Source organism: Rhinatrema bivittatum, unplaced genomic scaffold, assembly GCF_901001135.1.
Source record: "Rhinatrema bivittatum unplaced genomic scaffold, aRhiBiv1.1, whole genome shotgun sequence".
Lineage (NCBI taxonomy): Eukaryota > Metazoa > Chordata > Amphibia > Gymnophiona > Rhinatrematidae > Rhinatrema > Rhinatrema bivittatum.
In genome coordinates this window covers 151,264-164,132 of record NW_021820783.1, presented here as the reverse complement: position 1 = coordinate 164,132, position 12,869 = coordinate 151,264, and the positions used below count along the sequence as shown (strand labels likewise).

The 12,869-nt window shown below is 40.6% G+C and overlaps 1 protein-coding gene across 1 annotated transcript in view; it reads right to left on the bottom strand.

Annotated features, from left to right (window-relative positions):
* Nucleotides 1–455: 455 nt before the first annotated feature.
* LOC115082132 (vasoactive intestinal polypeptide receptor-like) overlaps nt 456–12,869 on the bottom strand; it is a gene marked incomplete at its 5' end in the record, with an annotated part of 152,367 nt that continues 139,953 nt past the window's right edge. Inside the window, 2 exons of the mRNA XM_029586389.1 lie at nt 456–527; nt 1,038–1,170. Of these exons, the coding sequence (XP_029442249.1) occupies nt 456–527; nt 1,038–1,170 (205 nt within the window). The remainder of the gene's footprint in view (nt 528–1,037; nt 1,171–12,869) is intronic.

Here is a 12,869-nt window from a genome sequence, read left to right as displayed (position 1 = left end):
AAATTAAGAATGGCATAATGAGGTTCATGTATATTGTAATAAAGTTGGCAATGTATTGTTTGAATATCTGATTCCGAATGGCAGCCAGTGTAAACAAAAATCACAGTTCTTAAACTTAGGATCTAATTAATTTTATTTACCAGTTTTTTTCTGAATTACTTTCAAGCTGGTAGCTTTACCAGTTTCCAAATATGGATGAATCAAGCCCATAATTAATAGAGGAATACAGCAGAAATTCACAAACTTGCCCTGGTCAGCTAATAGCCAAATGTGGTTTAAAGATATCCACAATTAAGTTGCATGAGATAAATTTGCAAATAATGAGTTTCCAATGCACAGAATGCATACTTATCTGATACATGCTTATTTTACAAAGCCTAGGAATAAGATTTTTAGCAAAAGTATTTTTCAGGTTTGAATTGGAAAATTAGAGCATAAACCACTATTAAGTATGATCAAAAGGTTTGTTGTGGCATACTGAAGTATCCTACCAAACACAAAGTCCCCAAAACAACAGGAATAGCTGGCTGTAATACAAGACAACAAAAAAGGAAATCATTCCACGACCTCCATATTCCGTATGAATACAATTTCCTTTTATATGGATCAAAGATTAAAAATCAACCCTCAAAAAATACTGCAAGTAAATTGTGATGAGAAAAGTTTGCTGTCATAACAAGGAACAGAGATAGAATATTCAATAGATGATACTACTCATCCATAGCCCTCATGTGTACTCAAGTATTTCTTACAATCACATTAGTTCCTCCTACAAAATAGTGCTTGCAATTAAACATTTTCACTGCCAAAGTTGGGACTTCCAACTTCGTGATTTGTTTTTCTTTTAAATTCCTGCTCAAGAGGGGAGATTCACTGTTGATGAAAAACAGAAAGGCAACAGAAAACAACAACAAAAAACAACCTTTGAAGACAGTTCCCATGCATCTTTAAATGTTAATTATCCATCTCCCATACAAAAAAGGCGACTAATGAAGGCATAAAAGAAGATGGCAAGACGTTAATTATTTGCTACTTACCGAACCCACAAAGCAGTTATCAGATTCCCCATTTTCAAAGAGAATAATGTCCTTTACGAACACAGCAATGGCTCTCATTATGAAGGACATGAAAAGGTGCATATGGATGTAATTGCGGGTACAGTGCAGCTTTCTGTCAGAGGAAGAATAAAAGAAGCCTAAGTCCTGAATGTCAAAACCTGCTGCCAAAAAAAGGCAATCTGACAATAAAGGAAGCAATATCTCTTATGGATAGGAATAACTCTGGTACAGGCTTGAAATCTGTTATGCTTTCTTCTTTAATCTTGGTAGGATTAATTGGTTTATATCTTTACCCATGGTTATTCTACATGACTAACTTATTTGTAATCCAACAAAATATTTGACATCATCAATAGGACTAGAATATCCAATAATTAAAGCAAGACCATGAACTAACGGATGATGGGTCATACAAACCCGCTCTTCACCTATAAGATAAGTGAGATTTTGGAAGATAATATAAAAATGGACTTTTGAATGATTTTTAAATGAAAAAGAAAAAAATGGTAAAAACAAGAGACCTATGATAACAGTGTTTCCCCGCAGTCCACAAACTGTTGAGATGAAAGAGTTTAAAGCTTCTTACTAAATAAAATATATATTAACATAAGAACATGCCATACTGGGTCAGATCAGGGGTCCATCAAGCCCAGCATCCTGTTTCTAACAGTGGCCAGTCCAGGCCATAAGAACTTGGCAAGTACCCAAAAACTAAGTCTATTCCATGTTACCATTGCTAGTAATAGAAGTGGCTATTTTCTAAGTCAACTTAATTAATAGCAGGTAATGAACTTCTCCTCCAAGAACTTATCCAATCCTTTTTTAAACACAGCTATAATAGCTGCACAAATTCCAGAGTTTAATTGTGCGTTGAGTAAAAAAGAACTTTCTCCGATTAGTTTTAAATGTGCCACATGCTAACTTCATGGAGTGCCCCCTAGTCTTTCTATTATCCGAAAGAGTAAATAACCGATTCACATCTACCCGTTCTAGACTTCTCATGATTTTAAACACCTCTATCATATCCCCCCTCAACCGTCTCTTCTCCAAGCTGAAAAGTCCTAACTTCTTTAGTCTTTCCTCATAGGGGAGCTGTTCCATTCCCCTTATCATTTTGGTAGCCCTTCTCTGTACCTTCTCCATCGCAATTATATCTTTTTTGAGATGCGGTGTCCAGAATTGTACACAGTATTCAAGGTGCGGTCTCACCATGGAGCGATACAGAGGCACTATGACATTTTCCGTTTTATTCACCATTCCCTTCCTAATAATTCCCAACATTCTGTTTGCTTTTTTGACTGCCGCAGCACACTGAACTGACAATTTCAATGTGTTATCCACAATGCCGCCTAGATCTCTTTCTTGGGTTGTAGCACCTAATATGGAACCTAACATTGTGTAACTATAGCATGGGTTATTTTTCCCTATATGCATCACCTTGCACTTATCCACATTAAATTTCATCTGCCATTTTGATGCCCAATTTTCCACTCACAAGGTCTTCCTGCAATTTATTACAATCTGCTTGTGATTTAACTACTCTGAACAATTTTGTATCATATGAAAATTGGATTATCTCACTTGTCGTATTTCCTTCCAGATCATTTATAAATATATTGAAAAGTAAGGGTCCCAATACAGATCCCTGAGGCACTCCACTGCCCACTCCCTTCCACAGAGAAAATTGTCCATTTAATCCTACTCTCTGTTTCCTGTTTTTTAGCCAGTTTGCAATCAATGAAAGGACATCGCCACCTATCCTAGAAGCCTTTCATGAGGAACTTTGTCACATGCCTTCTGAAAATCCAAGTATACTACATCTACCGGTTCACCTTTATCCACATGTTTATTAACTCTTTCAAAAAAGTGAAGCAGATTTGTGAGGCAAGACTTGCCTTGGGTAAAGCCATGCTGACTTTGTTCCATTAAACCATGTCTTTCTATATGTTCTATGATTTTTATGTTTAGAACACTTTCCACTATTTTTCCTGGCACTGAAGTCAGGCTAACTGGTCTGTAGTTTCCCGGATTGCCCCTGGAGCCCTTTTTAAATATTGGGGTTACATTTGCTATCCTCCAGTCTTCTTTAATGATAGGTTACAAATTTTTACTAATAAGTCTGAAATTTCATTTTTTAGTTCCTTCAGAACTCTGGGGTGTATACCATCCGGTCCAGGTGATTTACTTCTCTTCAATTTGTCAATCAGGTCTACCACATCTTCTAGGTTCACCGTGATTTGATTCAGTCCATCTGAATCATTACCCATGAAAACCTTCTCCAATATGGGTACCTTCAGTTTATCAATCAGGTCTACCACATCTTCTAGGTTCACTGTGATTTGATTCAGTCCATTTGAATCATTACCCATGAAAACCTTCTCCAGTACGGGTACGGCAACGCTGGGGAGAGTGGCTGGGAGAGTTTTGGGGAACTCAGTGGGGAGCAAGGCCTACCTGGCCCAACTAGACTGGACAGAGATCGGCTCTGGGGGCAACATGACTGACACACAGACAGCGCCCTTCCTCCCCTAGAAGGTAGAGGTGAGGGAACACTGCTGGTGCTGACATGACCGCACCACCCTATAGCCCGCCCACAACCCGCCCATCAACACCACAGAGGCGGCAATGCCGAAGGCACTTGCGCCATGAGACACATGCCCTTGGAGCGTGCATGAAGGAGCACATAAAAAAAAAGCTTGCCCCTTTGTGCACCCCTTCGTGTGTGCCCAAAGTGAAATCCAGTGTGGTAAATTAATCTCGCTCTTTTCAAACAACTACAAAAATGGAGCAGACACACGTTATCAAACAAATCCTAGGATGGGAATATATGGAAAACCCAGGAGAATCCCAAAACTCAACCAAAGAAAGAACGAAAAACTTGTCTACCCCAAGATAAGTAACAACTCTCCTACAATCTCATCCTGCCTAACTTTCACACTCCTATTACTGAATGTTCAATCTCTGTCAAAAAAAAAATCCCACTAATAAATGATCTTTTAGAGGATTTAAAGCCATCTATCTTCTGCATTTCTGAAACCTGACTGAATGACAAAGATAATGTGATCGTAAATCAAACTGATCATCCCAACTACAATGTTTTCACTTCCCCAGACCCAAACATAAAGGTGGGTGTCTACTAATAATCAGTAAAAAAGAACTCAAACTTAAACCTTATAAAGTAGAAATTATCCCTCCCCATGAGGTGGCAATACTAAAATCATAACTAAATTTAGGAATGGTCTGTTGCCCCCCTGGAACACTTCAAAAAGGCTGATCACCACCAATCAAATTATTCACCAATGCATTTCCTTCACCTGAAACTACTATAATCATAGAAGCCTTTAACTTACATGTAGATAGAATACCTAAAATTACAGCATGTGAAATCTTTTTAGATGCAATGGAAGCAATGGACTGGTCAAAAGTCGTAACAAATCCCATTCATAAAGCTGGACATATCCTTGACCTAACATCTGCCAATCACTATAATTGTATCATCAAAACATCCCACAGAATTTTGCCCTGGTCTGATCATCAATTAATAAAAGCAAATTTAACCCTCCTCAACACAAAACAAACACATTTAAAGAACAATCAAACTTTCACCTTCAGAAAAAGATTGAACCTGAAGTACTTCAGGTTCAATTAAAAATAAGCTAATTGATTTTCATCAAGCCAATATCTCCTCAGTTTTTGACTCTGGGATAAAATCATCAATGAGACAGCAGATCCCCTAAGCCCAGTACAGATATCAACATTCCAAAAAGAACGGAATAACTCAAAACAAAAGAAGCCATGATAAGCGAAGAGCTTAGATTCACTAAACAGACACTGAGAAAAACAGAGAAACAATGGTGGAAATGCCCATCCGCTAAATCTGTAGAAAATACAGATACTACTAACAAAATATCATGCACAAATCAATAAAGTAAAAAATAGGGGTGTGCATTTGTTTTGAACACATATGTAAAATGCAACTTATTTTTTTTTTAACTTAAAAAAGTGATGAGGCGAAAACGATCGGATTTCCAACTTATTCAACATAGCTATGTTGAATACGTTGGAAATCGCGATTGTTGATCCTAAATAAAAATTTAAACCCCTCACCCTCCTTAATCCCCCCCCAAGACTTACCAAAACTCCCTGGTGGGAGTGGCCACCAGGGAGTTTTGGTCCAACGAGGGTCCCGGAGCGAACGCACGGCGAATCACGTGACGTCGGCGTCACGTCAGAGTGACGCGGACGTCACGTGATTCCACGCGCGTTCGCTCCGGGACCCTCATTCGACTCAACCGGAACTTTTGGCCAGCTTGGGGGGGCCTCCTGACCCCCCCAAGTTGGACCAAAACTCCCTGGTGGGAGTGGCGGGGAATCACGTGACATCCGCGTCACGTGATTCCTCCTTAATCCCCCCCCGTAAGTCTTGGGGGGGGGATTAAGGAGGGTGAGGGGTTTAAATTTTATTTAGGGAATCGGTGCACGTATGGACATAGACTCAACTTATGGAATTCTACATATGTCCATATTGACCGAAATTGACCCCCCCTTTCGACTTATGGACTTATGAACATAAACTTTTTGTCTGCACATCCCTAGTAAAAAAGTATTACTATGCCAAACAGATCCACTTTGTGATATTTCATTCCAAATTATTCTTCAAAACCATAAAAAATGTATTCAAGGACCCATCCTCTATTTCAAATAATTCCTGCAACAAATATGCCACTTCTTTGTTAGAGAAAATCAATAGGTTAAAAACACAATTCTCCACTTGCTTGCCAACAAAAGAAACTGAAGAAAAACATGAGCAGGCAAAATGGAAATCATATGACATAGTATCTAAACTCGAAATCAACCAAATAATTACAAAAATTAAGCATGGACCCAATCCCAGAAAGTTCCTTGAAAATAGTACACAGCTTAATCACTCCAACAATCACAAACATAATCAATTACTCACTAACAGAAAGATTGGTCTCTGCTAGGGCAAAACAAGCAGTGATTAAACCAATCCAAAAAAATAAATCTGGCAGAATTGACACAACTATCGACCAATATCCAAATTACCTTTTAACACAAAGGTCCTAGAAAAAGCAGTGTTATCTCAATTTCAAAACCACCTAGAAGACAATAATATTCTATATCCAAACCTATTCGAGTTCAGAAAAATTTGTTCAACAGAAACTTTACTCATTTCTTTAATGGACTCTATACTACATGGGTTTGACAATAATGAATCTTACATACTGGTACTAATTGACTTAACAGCAGGCTTCAACACTGTAGACCATAACCTGTTATGCCATCAGTTGAAAAAAATTGGAATAGATGGAAATGTTCTCAAATGATTCTCTTCCTTCCTAGCAGATAAGACATTCCAAGTCAAACTAGACAATTACACATCTTACACCTTCCCAATCAACACTGGTGTTCCCGAGGGCTCAGCACTCTCGGCAACACTATTCAACATTTACATACTGCCTCTGTGTAGATTACTAGTGGAACTAGGAATCAACTTCTTCCTATATGCAGATGACATACAGTTCTACATTCCATTCACCAAATCATTTGAAAAAACCACTTCAACACTATCAACATGCATGAAAGCAGTACAACAAACACTTTCTCAATTGAAACTAACTTTAAACATAAAAAAACTGAAATCATATGGTAAAGTTAAACTGCACCTTTAGACTGGGTAATTTCAACATCACACCCTCTGATCAAGTATGGGACCTAGGAATACAGATCAATGAGAACTTGACAATGAAAAAGCACATAAGCAAATTAGTTAAATCAGGATACTCCAAACTAAGAATATTGCAATTGTTAAAACCTTTACTAACCTTACAGGATTTCCACACTGTTTTACAAACACTAATATTTTCCAACATAGATTATTTTAACTCCCTTTTACTAACTAGGCCTACCTTCAGGACTATTAAAACTAGGGATGTGAATCGTTTTTTGACGATTTAAAATATCGTCCGATATATTTTAAATCGTCAAAAATCGTTAGGGCCACGATACAATACCAATTCCCCCGATTTATCGTCAAAAAATCGTAAATCGGGGGAAGGGGGAGGGCAGGAAAACCGGCACACTAAAACCCCCTAAAACCCACCCCCGACCCTTTAAATTAAATCCCCCACCCTCCCGAACCCCCCCCCCCCAAATGCCTTAAATTACCTGGGGGTCCAGCGGCGGTCCGGAACGGCAGCGGTCCGGAACGGCCTCCTGCAATTGAATCGTGTTGTCTTCAGCCGGCGCCATTTTTCAAAATGGTGGCGCAAAATGGCGGCGGCCATAGACCAACACGATTCGACTGCAGGAGGTCATTCCGGACCCCCGCTGGACTTTTGGCAAGTCTTGTGGGGGTCAGGAGGCCCCCCCAAGCTGGCCAAAAGTCCCTGGGGGTCCAGCGGGGGTCCGGAAAACGATCTCCTGCCGCGAATCGTTTTCCGTACAGAAAATGGCGCCGGCAGGAGATCGACTGCAGGAGGTCGTTCAGCGGGGGGAAACCATACGGAAAACGATTCGCGGCAGGAGATCGTTTTCCGGACCCCCGCTGGACCCCCAGAGACTTTTGGCCAGCTTGGGGGGGCCTCCTGACCCCCACAAGACTTGCCAAAAGTCCAGCGGGGGTCCGGAACGACCTCCTGCAGTCGAATCGTGTTGGTCTATGGCCACCGCCATTTTGCGCCGCCATTTTGAAAAATGGCGCCGGCTGAAGACAACACGATTCAATTGCAGGAGGCCGTTCCGGACCGCTGCAGTTCCGGACCACCGCTGGACCCCCAGGTAATTTAAGGCATTTGGGGGGGGGGGGGTTCGGGAGGGTGGGGGATTTAATTTAAAGGGTCAGGGTGGGTTTTAGGGGGTTTTAGTGTGCCGGCTCACGATTTTCACGATACTTTAAACACCCAAACGGCAACAATATGATTCCCTCCTCCTCCCAGCCGAAATCAATCGTTAAGACGATCGAGGACACGATTCACATCTCTAATTAAAACCTCTACAGTTATTACAAAATGCCTCAGCAAGACTTTTATTAGGGGTATGGAAATCTGACCACATCACCCCTTCACTGATTGCACTGCACTGGCTGCCAGTACAATCCAGAATTCATTATAAAGTACTGGCATTAATAATATCATCAATGACACAAACCCCTGCTTAATAGGAGTGACACTTCAACCTTACACACCGCAGCAAACACTAAGATCACAAAACAAAGGACTATTAAGTATGCCTACAACACGGAGTACACATCTAACACAAATAAGAGACCAAATGTTTTCCATAGTGGGTCCTAAGTTGTGGAACTCTCTACCAGAGGCATTATGCCTGATAACAAAAAGAAAGCATTTCAAATACAAACTAAAGACATGGCTCTTCAAAAATGCATATGATTTAACTTAGCTTTTCAATATGCAGATAACTTCACATAAAAAATCATAGATACTGTTAGCAGAATGAGCAAAAGTAATGAGAGATGTGAAGTGATTCAAGACAACTCACTGGCTAAGACAAGATATTCATTTAATTGGAACTTATGTATCACAAACTACTGTCCCAGTCCCTAATTAACATTATTTGATGTTGTGTTGACCTAGAACATGTATTTGTTGTTGTACAGACCTAGATCATGAATGCTAACCTAGAATATGAATGTTGCTATTGTAAAAAGTAACATTCATGTGATCTTCATGTGATCTTCTTTTGGAAAGCTGGTGTATAAAATGCCTAAATAAAATTAAATAAATACATTTGTTTGGAGTGGTGATTCTTAGTAAATTGTCTTGCTTTAATTATTCTACATGACTTATATCTCTTTTGTTCCTGGATCCTAAAGTCAGGATTTTCCAAGCATTGTTGTGTATTAGAACTTAGGTTAGTTAAAGAAGAAATACCATTCAGATTAATTTACCTATCAACATGTTTGTTTGATGTCTCTGTTGCTTCCATTTTATGTCTGATTTTATGTCCTTTATGCTTCTTTATACCAATATAATTCTAATATGGGGACTAGAAAGTGCGTCTCCATTTTTTTTCTTTTCAAAAATCTCCTTCTATAAGTCTGCTCTTCATTTTTGTCTGTTGAGTCATCCATACAATCAGCACAATGCCTACCTGAGCTTTTGATGAAAGTCAGTATAGTGCGACCCTCATTTATCTAGACTCGCAATCCTGAGATTAACAAAGGAGGAACCTTCAAAAACATGGAATACTTATTTCCTTCTTTCCCAAAAATGAAACCACAGAGAAAAGGAAATTGGCAATCAAGTGAATTAATAAAAACAGATTGCGAGGGTTGACACTTTAAGTCACAGTATAGGAAATCAAGAAGCAAAAGAACATTTTACTGGAATTTCTTTGCCAGTTTCAGTACAACTAGAAGAATACTTGTTTCAATGATGCTAAAACCGTTGTCAGATTTTCATGCATCAAGGTGTTCTTTGTGGAAATGAGTGACAAAAATTTCTATATGCTATTCAGTCTCCATGTTAGGGTGGTCAAGCGCCGTTTGAAGGGGCTTATTTGGACATGTGGTGAGACAGAGAAGTATGAAAAAGTCCCACTGAAATGCATTAGTTTGGGCAATTTTTATTTACAGGGTACAGAGACATTATTGGCTTTTTCTATGCAAACTCTGGGTCCTAAAATCAATATACAGGTCTTTTGGTTATGTTATTATATTAAGTGCAAACTTGCCGTAAAACCTCTGTCATGTCAGGCTGGGGTAGGCGATTTGCCTGGACAGACTGGCCTGGGCATGGGCAGACTGGCTTGGACCTTACCCCAGCCATGTGACTGGGGCAAGGTCAGGTCAGTGCCATTTTGGAAAATGATGCCGACCGGGCCCAAAGCTGGGGGGGGGGGGGGGGGGGGGGAATGCCCTGAGCCCTTTTGAAGAAAGGATTTCACTTTCTTTAGCTAAGTGTGTATGGGAGAGGGGTAAAGGAGAAGGGTAAGGGAGAGTCCTCCACTAAAGACCAATAATTTTATAGGACTTTGAGGGGGGGGGGGGGGGGAACTACTATAAACCAACAAGGTCTTTTTTTAATTTTGGAAATTGGGAGAGATGGGGTCGGGGGGGAATCTATCACCAATTTCATGTTTTGCAAGGGGGTTTGGGGTTGCTTTGGCTGTAACGACTTACTTGGTAATTAGGTTGGGGGGGGGGGGTCCCATCATCGTGCGACCACTTGCTAATAATATTTTACTTTGATTCTTGGGGCTATCTCAAGTAGCAGTCACAGGCGGGTAGATTTAAAAAAATTTCTCGATCGCGTACTTTTGTTTGCGCACCAGGCGCAAACAAAAGTACACTGGATTTGATAAGATACGCGCGTAGCCGTGCGTATCTTATAAAATCCTGGGTCGGCGCGCACAAGGGGGTGCACATTTGTGCAACCTGCGCGTGCCGAGCCCAGGGCGTGCGCAGCCTGTTCCCTCCGAGGCCGCTCCGATTTCGGAGCGGCCTTGGAGGGAACTTTCCTTCGCCCTCCCCCCACCTTCCCCTCCCTTCCCCTACCTAACCCACCCCCCGGCCCTATCTAACCCCCCCTTACCTTTATCGCACGATTTACGCCTGCGAAAAGCAGACGTAAATCTGCGCGCGTCGGCCGGCTGCCCCGTCCGTGTTCCGGTCCCGGGGACTGGTCCGGAGGCCGCGGCCACGCCCCGGAACGCCCCCAGGCCGAAACCACGCCCGCGTCGCCGCCCCCAAATGCCGCGTCGTTCGTCCACGCCCCCAACACGCCCCCTCCTGCCCCTTTTAAAAAACCCCAGGACTTACACACGTCCCGGGGCTCTGCGCGCGCCGGTGGCCTATGCAAAATAGGTGCGCCGGCACGCGAGGGCCCTGCTCGCGTAAATCCGGGTGGATTTACGCGAGCAGGGCATTTAAAATCCGCCCCACGGTGAGAAAAAGAGTCAGGTTCGAGCCCTGCACTCGGGTTTACATTTTGGTCACATGTTTTTTTTGGTTAGGGTAGTCCTATAAATTTAATGCGGGAGTATCAGAACCCACCATGTTAGGGTCTCGATGCTCCCATGTTATATTAATGTTTCTGGAAAAGGTGCAGCTAAAAACAACGTGGCTGACAAATTTTACATAGATTTGCAAAATTCATGCATGCACATCCCATGCCACTTAGTAAACTTAGTAAGTCAAGGGTTTTGCATCCAATTGATAACAAATTTTCATGCAATGTCAGGCACAGGGGACCAAGACAAGTTGAACATATGATATTGTTGCCATAACCACATACACTCTTGCAAGTCAGTGCACTTGCATTCTGGAAACTAGGTGCCAGTAGTTTTGTGTGAAATGTCCAAATATAAGAGAGTAAAAAAAATTAGTTGTACTTATTATTTGCTGGACTTAGATTATCAGGGGAGTTGTTCTCCTAAGCTTAAATACTTATTATTGGTAGCCAAAACTGTAGTTGTCCACTTTAGAAGAGATTAGAACCACCTACAATGATAGAACAGCTAAAGAAAGCATATTTTTATAGGATTTACACAGGGAGCTCAATGAACCAATTCTGTGTTTCTATGCTGTTTAGGATCCTTTTTTTTCATTTTTTTATACTTCAGAATTCATCATTTCCAAACCAGCAAATCTTGCCAGTGTTCTCTAATATCTTTGATAAGTGGATTGTTAAAATCTAGGCTGCAGGTGCATGCACCATAACATAAAATATTGCTCACACTCTCTCAGCTGGAGTTTGTGGTTTGGGATTAGGGGTTCTCTTTGGTTTACAAGTTTTGGTTTTTAGATTCTTTATTTGTGAGCATCACTTATAAAGCATGATAAAAGTTTCAATGTGTGTTAAGAGCCAAATTTGGTATTTAACATGTGTTAACACATCTTAGTAAACAAACACCTTAATGTACTTCTGATGTTGCTCTTTTCTTTCCAGTATGATGGAATGTTTGACTGTATGGCTCTCCTTTTGTAAGGAGGAAGCTGTACCTTTTAACATAGCTACAATGTACATTTCTTTTTAACATTCACGATAATTGTTTATGGAGGAAATGGAAATACTGAAACATAACACTGGTCTACATTTAAAAAAAGTTTTCTGCTGACCTAATTATTTTTGCTGATTTTACCCAAATGAAAGGTGCTGATTCCAAATATGAAGTCAAAAAATATGCAATACGACAAATTTTTTCACAAATGAGAAATGTGTAATTAAAGATTATAAAGTCGAATATCAAGGGTGATAAGAGGTTCTGAAGAAGCGATAGCACATAATATATTTGTTTCATGCAAAAAATGAGTCTATCGTCTATCCAAGAGAGCAATAGTTGTGTAAATTTTAATTGTTAGGGAGAAACTTTCTCTTTTTGGATGCTCTGGAATAGTTATGATCAGGGTTGTCACGCTGTAAACATCAGCAGTAGTCTGCCATCATGTTTGTGTTCCATCTGCCTTGATATCTATGTTCCATGGTCTTGATGTCTTGGTGGAAGCGTTCTCCTTGTTCTTCACTCATAGCTCCAAGATTTGAGGGGAAGTAGTTCAGGTAGCTATCAAGGAAATGCAATTTGACACTCATGTTTGCTCCCAGTCTTTGAAAAGCAATCAACAAATTTTGAACTAAAAGGTTATAATTTTCGGCCCTGAAGTTGCCAAGAAAGTCTGTAATCACGTCAGAGAAAGCAGACCAAGCATCCTTTTCTATGGTTCTCATGGTATTGAGGAATTCTCTGTCTTTGATTAGAAGCCTAATTTGTGGGCCATCAAATATGCCAGCTTTCAACTTCTCATGTGAAAGAGCAGGAAATTTGCTCCAC